This window comes from Oncorhynchus clarkii, chromosome 8 (assembly GCF_045791955.1).
Source record: "Oncorhynchus clarkii lewisi isolate Uvic-CL-2024 chromosome 8, UVic_Ocla_1.0, whole genome shotgun sequence".
NCBI classification, from domain to species: domain Eukaryota; kingdom Metazoa; phylum Chordata; class Actinopteri; order Salmoniformes; family Salmonidae; genus Oncorhynchus; species Oncorhynchus clarkii.
The window spans coordinates 37,309,644-37,326,340 of NC_092154.1; the positions used below are offsets into that span (position 1 = coordinate 37,309,644).

The window sequence follows — 16,697 nt, forward strand, 5'->3', positions numbered from 1 at the left end:
AGACAGAGAGAGAGAACGAGAGAGAGTGTGGGAGTGTGCAAGTGTGTGTCTGTGAATGTGTGTGTCTTTGCGCAAGTATCTGTGTGTGTGTGTGTGTGTGTGTGTGTGTGTGTGTGTGTGTGTGTGTGTGTGTGTGTGTGTGTGTGTGTGTGTGTGTGTGTGTGTGTGTATGCGTTTGCATGTGTGTGCGCGCGTGTGTGCATTCACCCCATCTCTCGCTCTCTCTCTGACCCCTCTTGCTCTCTCTGCCCCCCCTCTTTCTCTGCCCCCCTCTTGCTCTCTCTCTGCCCCCCCTCTCTCTGACCCCCTCTTGCTCTCTCTCTTCCCCCCCTCTCTCTCTGCACCCCCCTCTTTATCTGACCCCCTCTTGCTCTCTCTCTGCCCCCCCCCCCTCTCTGACCCCCTCTTGCTCTCTCTCTGCTTCCCCCCCTCTCTCTCTGCTTCCCCCCCTCTCTCTGACCCCCTCTTGCTCTCTCTCTGCTTCCCCCCCTCTCTCTGCTCCCCCCCTCCCTCTGCCCCCCCCCTCTCTCTGACCCCCTCTTGCTCTCTCTCTGCTTCCCCCCTCTCTCTCTGCTTCCCCCCCCTCTCTCTCTGACCCCCTCTTGCTCTCTCTCTGCTCCCCCCCCCCCCTCTCTCTGACCCCCTCTTGCTCTCTCTCTGCTTCCCCCCCCCCCCTCTCTCTCACTGTGAGTAGTGTGAAGCGGTGTGAAGCGCCCTGCAGACCTGATGGGTGTGAACTGCTGCCTTCCAGTGTGTGATGCGTGATGTGTCCAGGGACTTACGCTTTCTCCAGGCATGCTTCTCTGGACATGTTCTGCGCCAGTAGGTTAGACGCCAGGCCAAACAACTCTTCAGCCCACTCCTGCACCGGAAGAACACACACACACGCACTCCGTCAGAAGGAAGAAACACAGTCGCGAGGATCGATTGGAGGTGCAAACTAGCCACCCACACACCAGACCTTATAATTATACACTGCAGGAATGATGGGTTCAGTGTAAGTCTAACAAGCTTAACTAACTCACACTTCATGGACTGAAATAGCTTAGTCATTCATTAATTAGTTATAAGCACTTTGACCAACCTCCTAAGAGAGGTAACTGATGTTGACATCAACTCCATCAAATAAACCTTTAATAAAGCCTTTATTCATGTTTGATAAAGCCTTGCTCATGATTAATAAAGTCTTTATTATTGTTTAATAAAGCCCTATTTGTGATTAATTAAGTCCTTATTCATGTTTAATAAAACCCTATTCATGTTTAATAAAACCCTATTCACGTTTAATAAAGCCCTATTCATGATTAATAAAGGCATTATTCATGTGTACTAAAGCCCTATTCCTCTGTAATAAGTGGATTATTCATGTTTACTTACCTTGGCGATCTCCTCCTGGAAGGCCATGAAGTTGAGGTAGGTGATGTTGACCATGTCTGGTCCGCTCACCACCGTCAGCATCCGGTTCTCCATCTTCCCCACCAGGGTGCTGACGTCCAGCAGCTCTCGTAGCTTCATGTCCTACACAGACCACACAACAGATAAGTAACATGCAAATAACACAATAACTCGAGCCTTAACCCTTCTTCGTTGGCAACCCAACATTATGAGCTCACACACATTTGCATACTACACACTCAGAGGAAACGCCTTTAAATGAATGTTCAAAGCACATATGTAGACTTTTAAACCATCACAAAAGCGTGTCATTAATAACACAGCCACTGCAGCTCTAGCACCTTCCCAGAATTACCCCCCACTGTGTCTGACAGTGTGACTTTAGCCTAGCAGTTAGAGCGTTGGGCCACTAACCGGAAGGTTTTGGTTTGAATACCTGAGCCGACAAGATGAAAAATCCGTTGATGTGTCCTTGAGCAAGGCACTTAACCCTAATTTGCTCCAGGTGCCGTACTACTATGGCCGACCCTGTAAAACACCACATTTCAATGCACCTATCCAGTGTACGTGAAAACAAAACATATTTTTTGCCGTTGCTGCTGGAAGCCCAAACTCAGGAAGTAGCAGGAGTAGATGACTCCCACCGTCTGGTACTATGGCAATGACAACAACAGCCCAATCAACCAATCATATCACGATTTCACGATTTGACTTCCTGAGAATGAAACTGATCAGTGAGAGATATGACTTCGGGAGTAGACCATGAAGAGTGGCAACCAATCATCATCATCAGCCCAACCGGACCTGCGAGGTTCAGCATATTCTCTTAACATCAGCTAAGATGTCACACACACACACACACACACATGCAGTGAATCACATATATGCGCACACACACACATACGCGCACGCACACACACACCAAGCTGTCACCAAGCATGACATTACCTGGGGCACGCTTTTAATTTTTTTTATTTCACCTTTATTTCACCAGGTAGGCCAGTTGAGAACAAGTTCTCAGTTACATCTGTGACCTGGCCAAGATAAAGCAAAGCAGTGCGACACAAACAACACAGAGTTACACATGGAATAAACAAACGTACAGTCAATAACACAATAGAAAAGTCTATATACAGTGTGTGCAAATGAGGTAAGATAAGGGAGGTAAGGCAATAAATAGGCCATGGTGGCGAAGTAATTTCAATGTAGCAATTAGACACTGGAATGATAGATGTGCAGAAGATGAATGTGCAAGTAGAGATACTGGGGTGCAAAGGAACAAGATTAATAAATAAATACAGTATGGGGATGAGGTAGATGGATGGGCTATTTTCAGATGGGCTATGTACAGGTGCAGTGATCTGTGAGCTGCTCTGACAGCTGGTGCTTAAAGCTAGTGAGGGAGATATGAGTCTCCAGCTTCAGTGATTTTTGCAGTTCGTTCCAGTCATTGGCAGCAGAAAACTGGAAGGAAAGGCGGCCAAAAGCGGCCAATTGGCTTTGGGGATGACCAGTGAGATATACCTGCTGGAGCGCGTGCTACGAGTGGGTGCTGCTATGGTGACCAGTGAGATATACTTGCTGGAGCGCGTGCTACGAGTGGGTGCTGCTATGGTGACCAGTGAGATATACTTGCTGGAGCGCGTGCTACGAGTGGGTGCTGATATGGTGACCAGTGAGATATACCTGCTGGAGCGCGTGCTACGGGTGGGTGCTGCTATGGTTACCAGTGAGCTCAGATAAGGCTGGGCTTTACCTAGCAGAGACTTGTAGATGACCTGGAGCCAGTGGGTTTGGCGACGAGTATGAAGCGAGGGCCAGCCAACGAGAGTGTACAGGTCGCAGTGGTGGGCAGTATATGGGGCTTTGGTGACAAAACAGATGACACTGTGATAGACTGCATCCAATTTGTTGAGTAGAGTGTTGGAGGCTAGGATTCTAGATTTAATTTTGGATTGGCGATGCTTAGTGTGAATCTGGAAGGAGAGTTTACAGTCTAACCAGACACCTAGCTATTTGTAGTTGTCCACATATTCTAAGTCAGAACCATCCAGAGTAGTGATGCTGGACGGGCGGGCAGGTGCAGGCAGCGATCGGTTGAAGAGCATGCATTTAGTTTTACTTGCATTTAAGAGCAGTTGGAGGCCACGGAAGGAGAGTTGTATGGTTATTGAAGCTTGTCTGGAGGTTAGTTAACACAGTGTCCAAAGAAGAGCCAGAAGTATACAGAACGGTGTCGTGAATCAGAGAATCACCAAGAGCGACATCATTGATATATGCAGAGAAGAGAGGTGAACCCTGTGGCACCCCCATAGAGACTGCCAGCGGTCCGGACAACAGGCACTCCGGTTCATGAATAATCATCATTAATGTCTAAGTAATGAATGGCCAGTATGTCGTTATGAATGGCAGCAGGTGGTAAATGCATGGGGTATATGATGTTGCCTGTGGATTCACCAGGGCATTGCAATGTGTCTGTACAGCATCCGAGGTGGTTGGGTAAAGTAGGCCTGCGGGATGCGTATGTAACTTATATAACGGTAACTACGCTTGCCTGAGACCATGACACTTGTATTACTTCAGACAAGTTAGTCCTAGGCTTTAGCTCGGTTGGATAACACAGTCTTGGGGCAGGCAAAAGACTGGGTTCAATACCCAGTTTGTCACACTGGTTATTGACGGCATAATAGTGAGGGCCTGAACAGAGATACCTCCACATTCACTGGGGATGTCTGTCTGTCCGCTGCAGTGTAAATACACATTATAAACCATATATCCCTATGGAAACATACACACACAACCACTCGTCTTCAATACAAACCATGCTAAAGCACAACTGGGCAACTGGGCACTGCCTCCGAGGCACCAGAAATGAATAACAATGATATTTTCTCTCCCATTCTTCTGTCATCAGGGCAGAATACAAAGTGGTTCAGCTAGGTCAATTAACACCAACAAAAAAGAGTCTGTAAAAGATTTTGCAGCGGAAGCAAATTAGTTGCCCACTAATTTGCCCAATCAAACAAAGAGCATTCTGTGCTGTGTCACACTGATAAATGTCCCCTACATGTCCCCCAACGCCCTCCAATCAAATACCCCAGCTCAGAGGCGCCCATTAGTATTACAGTGAACTTTTCAGAAGCAATATTTTTCTTCTGTTTGAGATTTTTACTCTTCTGGCAACCAAGTCTGCATGTCTGACTGACGACTGTTCCAAACACAGACACACACACGCTGTGTCACACACACAGACTGTCTAGTGCAATTTCAAAACAGACATTCAAACATACGCACACACACACTCTCTGACAAACAATGTCTGACGAACTTCCAACGCCTCAACGCTTTTAGTCAAACGCAAAGACAGGCGTCAGTTCTTAAGAGGCCTTGGATCTTGGAGAAGCAGTCTGAGACAAGTTGAATTCCCTACTGATGACTGTAGTGTTGAGAAGTCTGGGAGATGGATGGTTCTAGAAACATCTCACGCCTGCAGTCTCTCAGACGTGCTGAGAGCAAAATTCCTCCGTTCTACATGAGGCATATATCAAAGGTAGATGATGCTGCAGAGTATATGTTGCTTTAACTCAAGCAAGCCCTTATTACCAGCACTGTCTGGAATCATCTTGAGGCCATGGCAGACATTCTTCCAGCCGTAGGGCAGCAGGTAGCCTAGCGGTTAGAGTGTTGGGCCACTATTTTAAAGGTTGCTGGTCCAAATACACGAGTCGACGAGGTGAAAAAACTTGACCACGGTACTTAACCCGAATATGCTCCAGAGGCGTCGTACTACAATGGCGGACCCTGTAAAACAACACATTTCACTGCACCTATCTGGTGTGTGTCTACCTTTACTAGACTTACTGTATGCAGGATACTGATAGATGGAGAGACAGAATACTGTATGCAGGATACTGATAGATGGAGAGACAGAATACTGTATGCAGGATACTGATAGATGGAGAGACAGTATACTGTATGCAGGATGAAGGTTCTCTGCATCTCGAATAGAACTACAATACAGTAGAATTCCCTGCAAATGAATGGCAACGGCAACCTCCGCTGAAAGCAGCCTCAACAGATCTCTACCTGGACTACAGAAAGACAGACCTGTCTGTCTGTAGCATGTAGTGTAGCATGTAGTGGAGACCTGTACGATCCGTCAGAGAATCGAATGCATATTTCATTGGAGAGGAGAGAGGGAGGAGGAGAGAGAAAGGAGAGGAGAGTTGAGGAGAATAGACCTGAGATTTAATTAGTGCTGGTGTATTGTGGGAGCATTTGGAGGCATGCCTGAGGGTCCTGTTTCTGCGGCGATGGGAGATTTAGAGCCAAGCGGGGGGGGGGGGGGGGGGGGGGGGGGGGGGCGCAGTTTGTGCATATTACCCCTTCAAGCCAGTATCTGTGTGTTTGAGAGGAAAAGAGAGATACAGTATATATAGAGAGAGAAAGAGAGAATTGTGTGTGTGCAGAGGTGTGTGGGATGATGGTGTGACTGTGAAAGAAGGCGTGTGCAATGCATCACTTTGGTGTGTGTGTGTGTGTGTGTGTGTGTGTGTGTGTGTGTGTGTGTGTGTGTGTGTGTGTGTGTGTGTTAGTGTGTGTTAGTGTGTGTGTGTGTGTGTGTGTGTGTGTGTGTGTGTGTGTGTGTGTGTTAGTGTGTGTTAGTGTGTGTGTGTGTGTGTGTGTGTGTGTGTGTGTGTGTGTGTTAGTGTGTGTGTTAGTGTGTGTGTGCGTGGCTATCTGACAGCTGTAGCGTGGGAACACAGTGCTCAGTCATTTATTACTTCAGTACAGGGGAGGTAGTCCTCTTAGCAGGGTGATGCTGCCTTCCCTGCTCCCTGGGCTGTCACGAACCCTTTCTGTCACCACCACACACACACACACAAACTGCATGCCCACACACACCCCCGCCCGCCCATTGGCACAATCGACACACACACGCCCGCCCGCCCATTGGCACAATCGACACACACACGCCCGCCCACCCATTGGCACAATCCCCACACACACGCCCGCCCGCCCATTGGCACAATCCCCACACACACGCCCACCCGCCCATTGGCACAATCCCCACACACACGCCCGCCCGCCCATTGGCACACTCCCCACACACACACACGCCCGCCCGCCCATTGGCACAATCCCCACACACACGCCCGCCCGCCCATTGGCACAATCCCCACACACACGCCCGCCCGCCCATTGGCACAATCCCCACACACACGCCCGCCCGCCCATTGGCACAATCCCCACACACACGCCCGCCCGCCCATTGGCACAATCCCCACACACACGCCCGCCCGCCCATTGGCACAATCCCCACACACACGCACAGCTTAGAAAGCGAGCGATAGTGTCCATCTGCGGGCTGTCTCCTAACCTCATACTTCTCCTCACTCCTTTTCTGAAGAATAGTTCATCCAGCACATCTACCTGTTTCTCTAATACTCATCTGATGATTCATGTAGCTTTAATTTCCCTCGTTATCCATTTATACACCGCAGGCCACCGCTGTTCAAGTTAAGTGGCTACTGCGACTACGTCTGTTCTGCAAATGATTCAACTCCAGACCTCACGGCATACCTCTCTACACAGCTGACCTCTTCTCTTCGTACGGACTCTTTCAAGTTAGTTCATTATAAGAGCAACGTTGGCTACACATTAGGATTCACCACGGCGGGGAGGTTTCTGAGGATTCCAGGTACGAGTTCTGGGTTTGAAAAAGAAACTCCAGCCCACTGGTATTCTTGTAATATGTGGATCTCAATCTAAATGTGACAATTATTGACCCAAAAACCTCTCAAAGTTAACCTGAAGGTTTCAGGTCTGGATGCCCCTAAGGAACATCTATTGACTCAAATGTTGGTTTGAAGAATGTCAAATATGACAAAGATTATTTTTGTTTTTCCTCCTATTTGGGTGAAACTAGCCTGGTCCCAGATTTGTTTGTGTGCTTTTGCCAACTCTGTTGCTGTTCTTGTCAAGCTGAGTGACAAGGAGTTGGCATGATAGCACAAACAGATTGGCACTCAGGCTAACCTGGAACAACAAACAACCGTCTTATAAGGAGTTGTATAACTGGCCTGTCCTAGCAGCAGTCCTGCCGGTGGCTAGCCTTGTTTACTAGCGGAGCAGCAATATTGTGGGGTTGGGACAAAAAACGCCTGGGGTAGTTGGAGAAAGGAATTATGGGTAATTCATTGTGTTGCCCCAAGACTTCCTTGGCCCCATATTCAGAATGTGTGTGTGGGTGTGTGTGTATGAACATGTTAATGAGAGGGGGCAGCACTGAGATAGCCTGCAACATCACTTCCTGGTGTAGCTCAAACTGTTCATTTCATTACTGTATTTCACTCCATCCCTTCGTATTTCATTCCTTTATTTCACTCCATCCCTTCGTATTTCATTCCTTTACTTCACTCCATCCCTTCGTATTTCATTCCTTTACTTCACTCCATCCTTTAGTATTTCATTCCTTTATTTTCTCTGTATCCCTTCGTATTTCATTCCTTTATTTTCTCTGTATCCCTTCATATTTCATTCCTTTACTTCACTCAATCCCTTCGTATTTCATTCCTTTATTTCACTCAATCCCTTCGTATTTCATTCCGTTACTTCACTCCATCCCTTAGTATTTCATTCCTTTATTTCACTCAATCCCTTCGTATTTCATTCCGTTACTTCACTCCATCCCTTAGTATTTAATTCCTTTATTTCTCTGTATCCCTTCTTATTTCATTCCTTTACTTCACTCCATCCCTTAGTATTTCATTCCTTTATTTTCTCTGTATCCCTTCGTATTTCATTCCTTTACTTCACTCAATCCCTTCGTATTTCATTCCTTTATTTTCTCTGTATCCCTTCGTATTTCATTCCTTTATTTCACTCAATCCCTTCGTATTTCATTCCTTTACTTCACTCAATCCCTTCGTAGTTCAGTCCTTTATTTCACTCAATCCCTTCGTATTTCATTCCTTTATTTCACTCAATCCCTTCGTATTTCATTCCTTTATTTCACTCCATGACTTCGTATTTCATTCCTGTATTTCACTCCATCCCTTCGTATTTCATTCCTTTATTTCACTCCATCCCTTCGTATTTCATTCCTTTACTTCACTCCATCCCTTCGTATTTCATTCCTTTACTTCACTCCTTCCCTTCGTATTTCATTCCTTTACTTCACTCCACCCCTTCGTATTTCATTACTGTATTTCACTCCATCCCTTCGTATTTCATTCCTTTATTTCACTCCATCCCTTCGTATTTCATTCCTTTACTTCACTACATCCCTTAGTATTTCATTCCTTTACTTCACTCCACCCCTTCGTATTTCATTCCTTTACTTCACTCCATCCCTTAGTATTTCATTCCTTTATTTTCTCTGTATCCCTTCGTATTTCATTCCTTTACTTCACTCAATCCCTTCGTATTTCATTCCTTTATTTCACTCAATCCCTTCGTATTTCATTCCGTTACTTCACTCCATCCCTTAGTATTTCATTCCTTTATTTCTCTGTATCCCTTCTTATTTCATTCCTTTACTTCACTCCATCCCTTAGTATTTCATTCCTTTATTTTCTCTGTATCCCTTCGCATTTCATTCCTTTACTTCACTCAATCCCTTCGTATTTCATTCCTTTATTTTCTCTGTATCCCTTCGTATTTCATTCCTTTATTTCACTCAATCCCTTCGTATTTCATTCCTTTACTTCACTCAATCCCTTCGTATTTCAGTCCTTTATTTCACTCAATCCCTTCGTATTTCATTCCTTTATTTCACTCAATCCCTTCGTATTTCATTCCTTTATTTCACTCAATCCCTTCGTATTTCATTCCTTTATTTCACTCAATCCCTTCGTATTTCATTCCTTTATTTCACTCAATCCCTTCGTATTTCAGTCCTTTATTTCACTCAATCCCTTCGTATTTCATTCCTTTATTTCACTCCATGACTTCGTATTTCATTCCTGTATTTCACTCCATCCCTTCGTATTTCATTCCTTGACTTCACTCCTTCCCTTCATATTACATTCCTTTACTTCACTCCACCCCTTCGTATTTCATTACTGTATTTCACTCCATCCCTTCGTATTTCATTCCTTTATTTCACTCCATCCCTTCGTATTTCATTCCTTTACTTCACTCCATCCCTTCGTATTTCATTCCTTTACTTCACTCCACCCCTTCGTATTTCATTCCTTTACTTCACTCCACCCCTTCGTATTTAATTCCTTTACTTCACTCCACCCCTTCGTATTTCATTCCTTTACTTCACTCAATCCCTTCGTATTTCATTCCTTTATTTTCTCTGTATCCCTTCGTATTTCATTCCTTTATTTCACTCCATCCCTTCGTATTTCATTCCTTTATTTCACTCAATCCCTTCGTATTTCATTCCTTTACTTCACTCCACCCCTTCGTATTTCATTCCTTTACTTCACTCCACCCCTTCGTATTTCATTCCTTTACTTCACTCCACCCCTTCGTATTTCATTCCTATACTTCACTCAATCCCTTCGTATTTCATTCCTTTATTTTCTCTGTATCCCTTCTTATTTCATTCCTTTACTTCACTCAATCCCTTCGTATTTCATTCCTTTATTTCACTCAATCCCTTCGTATTTCATTCCGTTACTTCACTCCATCCCTTAGTATTTCATTCCTTTATTTTCTCTGTATCCCTTCGTATTTCATTCCTTTACTTCACTCCATCCCTTAGTATTTCATTCCTTTATTTTCTCTGTATCCCTTCGTATTTCATTCCTTTACTTCACTCAATCCCTTCGTATTTCATTCCTTTATTTCCCTCAATCCCTTCGTATTTCATTCCGTTACTTCACTCCATCCCTTAGTATTTCATTCCTTTATTACTCTGTATCCCTTCGTATTTCATTCCTTTACTTCACTCCATCCCTTAGTATTTCATTCCTTTATTTTCTCTGTATCCCTTCGTATTTCATTCCTTTACTTCACTCAATCCCTTGGTATTTCATTCCTTTATTTTCTCTGTAACCCTTCGTATTTCATTCCTTTATTTCACTCAATCCCTTCGTATTTCATTCCTTTACTTCACTCAATCCCTTCGTATTTCAGTCCTTTATTTCACTCAATCCCTTCGTATTTCATTCCTTTATTTCACTCAATCCCTTCGTATTTCATTCCTTTATTTCACTCAATCCCTTCGTATTTCATTCCTTTATTTCACTCAATCCCTTCGTATTTCATTCCTTTATTTCACTCCATGACTTCGTATTTCATTCCTGTATTTCACTCCATCCCTTCGTATTTCATTCCTTTATTTCACTCCACCCCTTCGTATTTCATTCCTTTACTTCACTCCATCCCTTCGTATTTCATTCCTTTATTTCACTCCATGACTTCGTATTTCATTCCTGTATTTCACTCCATCCCTTCGTATTTCATTCCTTTATTTCACTCCATGACTTCGTATTTCATTCCTGTATTTCACTCCATCCCTTCATATTTCATTCCTTTATTTCACTCCACCCCTTCGTATTTCATTCCTTTACTTCACTCAATCCCTTCGTATTTCATTCCTTTATTTTTTCTGTATCCCTTCGTATTTCATTCCTTTACTTCACTCCATCCCTTCGTATTTCAGTCCTTTATTTCACTCCACCCCTTCGTATTTCATTCCTTTACTTCACTCCATCCCTTCGTATTTCATTCCTTTATTCCTCTGTATCCCTTTGTATTTAATTCCTTTACTTCACTCCATCCCTTCGTATTTCATTCCTTTATTCCTCTGTATTCCTTTGTATTTCATTCCTTTACTTCACTCCATCCCTTCGTATTTCATTCCTTTATTTCACTCCATGACTTCCTATTTCATTACTGTATTTCACTCCATCCCTTCGTATTTCATTCCTTTATTTCACTCCATCCCTTCGTATTTCATTCCTTTACTTCACTCCATCCCTTCGTATTTCATTCCTTTACTTCACTCCTTCCCTTCGTATTTCATTCCTTTACTTCACTCCACCCCTTCGTATTTCATTACTGTATTTCACTCCATCCCTTCGTATTTCATTCCTTTATTTCACTCCATCCCTTCGTATTTCATTCCTTTACTTCACTCCATCCCTTCGTATTTCATTCCTTTACTTCACTCCACCCCTTCGTATTTCATTCCTTTATTCCTCTGTATCCCTTCGTATTTCATTCCTTTACTTCACTCCACCCCTTCGTATTTCATTCCTTTATTTCACTCCTTCCCTTCGTATTTCATTCCTTTACTTCACTCCACCCCTTCGTATTTCATTCCTTTATTTCTCTGTATCCCTTCGTATTTCATTCCTTTACTTCACTCCACCCCTTCGTATTTCATTCCTTTATTTCACTCCTTCCCTTCGTATTTCATTCCGTTACTTCACTCCATCCCTTCGTATTTCATTCCTTTATTTCTCTGTATCCCTTCGTATTTCATTCCTTTACTTCACTCCACCCCTTCGTATTTCATTCCGTTAATTCACTCCATCCCTTCGTATTTCATTCCTTTATTTCTCTGTACCCCTTCGTATTTCATTCCTTTACTTCACTCCACCCCTTCGTATTTCATTCCTTTATTCCTCTGTATCCCTTCGTATTTCATTCCTTTACTTCACTCCTTCCCTTCGTATTTCATTCCTTTATTCCTCTGTATCCCTTCGTATTTCATTCCTTTACTTCACTCCTTCCCTTCGTATTTCATTCCTTTATTTCACTCCTTCCCTTCGTATTTCATTCCTTTACTTCACTCCTTCCCTTTGTATTTCATTCCTTTACTTCACTCCACCCCTTCGTATTTCATTCCTTTACTTCACTCCACCCCTTCGTATTTCATTCCTTTACTTCACTCCATCCCATCCCTTCGTGGTGCAGTGTTTTATTCAAGAAGGTCATGCTGCGTCTGCAGAGCATGTTTTAAACATTAGTCACCTCATAACTCAGTGGAGGAGAGTAGCGCACAGAAACATTGACTCCAATTATGACTATGAGACCATCGTTTCTATCCCAGCCTACTTCACTTCCCGCAAACGACGTTCATTATAATCAGAGACACACACTACACACACAGAGCCTGACGCACACTAACAAGCACGCACACACTTTCTCACACACACGCACGCACGCACGCACGCACGCACACACTCACACACACACACACACAGGCAGGCAAGCTCGCACAAGTTCCTTCAAACCTTGTATATACGCACAAGAGTCCCAAACAGGTGAATGATTACTGCATGTAAAAGCATTCCTCACTAGGGGATTACTGTGATTCTACAATAAGACATTCAGATGTGTGTGTGTGTGTGTGTGTGTGTGTGTGTGTGAGCGTGCGTGTGTGCGTGTGTGCATGAGTGTGTGTGTGTGTGCGTGCGTGCGTGTTTGCGTGCATGTGTGTATGTGTGTGTGCATGTGTGTGTGCGTGTGTGTGTGTGTGTGGTAAATAAGTCATTTAGAGGTAGGCTACCATCCGTCTGTAACTCATTTGATGTAAATCGTTTAACAAAATCAGTACAGCAGCTGCCAATACAACTCACCCCTGATACCTGATAATCAGTCAAGTAAGGCTATTAAATGAAGCAACTGTTGGTTAGGTGGAAGCAAATCATTGCCTGCTAAAATCACTGCAGTCGTTCAGGCGTATGGCTGATGGCGTAGCTAGCAGTAAGAGTATGAACAGATAGGAAGAAAAAAAAGACGACTGCAGGGTGGGAAAAAAACAAAACGAAATAAGAACCACCTTTGGATCAATGGTTCAGTTGACATAGGTGCTTTTCTAAAACTGTTTATCAGTGAGTTAGTCAACGTTATAAGGCGGGATCTAATATAGTAGCTAGCGAGGTAGCGAGGGAGGGAGTGATGTGGTATGTACAAGTAGAGGATTAGCGGCTAGCATGGCTGCTCCCAGGCAAGCTTTCACAGCCATTACACACATTGGCTTTCCTCTGATCTACAAGGGATTTAAATAACTGTCAGTGTGTGTGTCTACAGTGTGTGTGTCTACACAGAAGACAAAATGATTGCATGTGTGTGCTATAAGTGATTCAATGAACCATTTTCTACTATTCACTTCCGCCTGATTGGTTCCCAATGTATTCCATCTGCTACATTAAACCAACGCCTCCTCCTCAATTAACATTAAGATATTTCCTCATACCAGCTAAACATCCCACTGTTGTGAAAGCAGCAGACATAAGTTACCTGTTCCCAACTCTCCTTTGATTCACCTCTCTCTCCCTCCTCTTCTCTCCTTCATTACGGTCTACTACAGGCTTGATGTTTCTGAACAGCGTTTCCCTCCATCTATTCATCCCTCCCTCCCTCTCTTTCTCTCTCTCCATCTCTCTGCCCTGTTGCTGTCTCAGTATGCCGTGATGCGTCAGCTAGATCAGATGGGCAACATTTTACAAGTGTAGAGCTCTCTTAGGTTAGAGCAGGAGAGACGTTCCTCCTCTACCCTCGTGTACATCCTCTTTAAATGTATGACAGTGCCCCGCTCCTCTACTCTCCAACTCACAGCTTTAAAGCTAGATATTCTCCAACTCACAAACACTCTTTACATACTCTCCAACTAACAGCTTAAAAGCTATCCACTATCCACTAAGATTTCAAGTTAAACTCTTAGGGTGTTTTCAATACTTGGTCCCTTTCTGACAATTTTTGTTAACTCAGTGCAGTTCTAATTGTATTTTTTTCCCAAAGTAACTCAGACCCCTCAAAAGAGCCCTCGATGCAAACTGAACTGAGACCATCTCAAGAGGTGGTCTGAATTTGGTTTGCTTGAATTTTGCGGTCCGGTTCCCTTTTTTAGGACAATGTGAACGCAAAGCTGCCCAGGTTCGCTTGTCATTATTCCAGTACCACACACTAGCCTACTGCAACACTGTTTCCCCTGCCATAAACCCTCACATTGGTGCCACAAAAGAGAGACGATGATGTTGCGCAGGTTCGCTGAAAAAAATTTGGTGTTACTTTTTTATGTATGTTTTCTACATTGTAGAATCATATTGAAGACATCAAAACTATGAAATAATACATATGAAACCATGTAGTAACCAAAAAAGGCTTAACAAATCAAAATATATCTTAGATTTTAGATTCTTCAAAGTAGCCACACTTTGCCTTGATGACAGCTTTGCACACTCTTGGAATACTCTCAACCAGCTTCACCTGGAATGCTTTTCCAACAGTCTTGAAGGAGTTCCCACATATGCTGACCACTTGGTGGCTGCTTTTCCATAACTCTGCGGTCCAACTCATCCAAAACAATGTCAATTAGGTTGAGGTCGGGTGATTGTGGAGGCCAGGTCATCTGATGCAGCACTCCATCACTCTCCTTCTTGGTCAAATAGCATTTACACAGCCTAGAGGTGTGTTTTGGGTCATTGTCCTGTTGAAAAACAAATGATAGTCCAACCAGATGGGATTGCGTATCGCAAAAAAATGCTGTGGTAGCCATGCTGGTTAAGTGTGCCTTGAATTCTAAATAAATCACAGACAGTGTCACCAGCAAAGCACCCTCACACCATCACACCTCCTTCTCCATGCTTCACGGTGGGAACCACACATGCGGAGATCATCCGTTCACCTATTCTGCGTCTCATAAAGACACGGTGGTTGGAACCAAAAATCTCAAATTTGGATTCAGACTAAAGGACAGAGTTCCTTAAAGGATAAGTCCCCCCTTATCTCAGCTCGCTGGTCACCATAGCATCAAACACCCGTAGCACGCGCTCCAGCAGGTATATCTCTCTGGTCACCCCCAAAACCAATTATTTCCTTGGCCGCCTGCCTCTCTTTCCAGTTCTCTGCTGCCAATGACTGGAACGAACTACAAAAATCTCTGAAACTGGAAACACTTATCTCCCTCACTAGCTTTAAGCACCAGCTGTCAGAGCAGCTCACAGATTACTGCACCTGTACATAGCCCACCTATAATTTAGCCCAAACAACTACCTCTTTCCCTACTGTATTTATTTTATTTTATTTATTTATTTTGCTCCTTTGCACCCCATTATTTTTACTTCTACTTTGCACATTATTCTACTGCAAATCTACCATTCCAGTGTTTTACTTGCTATATTGTATTTACTTTGCCACCATGGCCTTTTTTTTGCCTTTACCTCCCTTATCGCACCTCATTTGCTCACATCGTATATAGACTTGTTTCTACTGTATTATTGACTGTATGTTTGTTTTACTCCATGTGTAACTCTGTGTTGTTGTATGGGTCGAACTGCTTTGCTTTATCTTGACCAGGTCGCAGTTGTAAATGAGAACTTGTTCTCAACTTGCCTATTTGGTTAAATAAAGGTGAAATAAAATAAATAAAAATAAAACAAATACATGATTAAAAGCAGTGGTTCACGCTTTCAGTTTTGCGTGAATGCTGCCATCAATCCACGTTTTCTGGTTATAGAAGGTTTTAATAGTCACCGTGGGTACAATATCACAGAAGCACTTGCTAATAAACTAGTTCACCGAGTCAGCGTATACATCAATGTTGTTGTCTGAAGCTATCCGGAACATATCCCAGTCAACGTGATTGAAGCAATCTTGAAGCATGAAATCCGATTGGTCAGACCAGCGTTGAACAGACCTGAGCACGGGTGTTTCCTGTTTTAGTTTCTGTCTATAGGCTGGGAGCAACAAAATGGAGTCGTGGTCAGATTTCCAGAAAGGAGGGTGAGGGAGGGCTTTGTATGCGTCGCGGAAGTTAGCAATGATCCAGAAGGCTGCCAGCTCGGGCCGCACATTCGGTATGCTGATAAAATTTAGGGAGCCTTGTTTTCAGATGACCTTTGTTAAAATAAATGCAGCCTCAGGATATATGGTTTCCAGTTTACATAAAGTCCAGTGAAGTTCTTTCAGGGCCGTCGAGATGTCTCCTTGGGGGGGGGGGGGGGGGGGGGGGGGGGGTATACACGGCTGTGATTATAACCGAAGAGAATTCTCTTGGTAGATAATGCGGTCAGCATTTGATTGTAAGGAATTCTAGGTCAGGTGAACAAAAGGACTTAATGTACAGTGCCTTGCGAAAGTATTCGGCCCCCTTGAACTTTGCGACCTTTTGCCACATTTCAGGCTTCAAACATAAAGATATAAAACTGTATTTTTTTGTGACGAATCAACAACAAGTGGGACACAATCATGTAGTGGAATGACATTTATTGGATATTTCAAACTTTTTTAACAAATCAAAAACTGAAAAATTGGGCGTGCAAAATTATTCAGCCCCTTTACTTTCAGTGCAGCAAACTCTCTCCAGAAGTTCAGTGAGGATCTCTGAATGA

General features: G+C 43.7%; 1 protein-coding gene across 2 annotated transcripts in view; it reads right to left on the bottom strand.

Annotated features, from left to right (window-relative positions):
- Positions 1-16,697, bottom strand: part of LOC139415359 (1-phosphatidylinositol 4,5-bisphosphate phosphodiesterase beta-1-like) — a 435,430-nt gene that overhangs the window by 307,088 nt on the left and 111,645 nt on the right. For both annotated transcript variants that reach the window (XM_071163445.1, XM_071163446.1), the window contains exons 4-5: positions 1,378-1,518; positions 783-862 (exon numbers count right to left, since the gene is read on the bottom strand). In XM_071163445.1, coding sequence (XP_071019546.1) covers positions 783-862; positions 1,378-1,518 — 221 coding nt within the window. The remainder of the gene's footprint in view (positions 1-782; positions 863-1,377; positions 1,519-16,697) is intronic.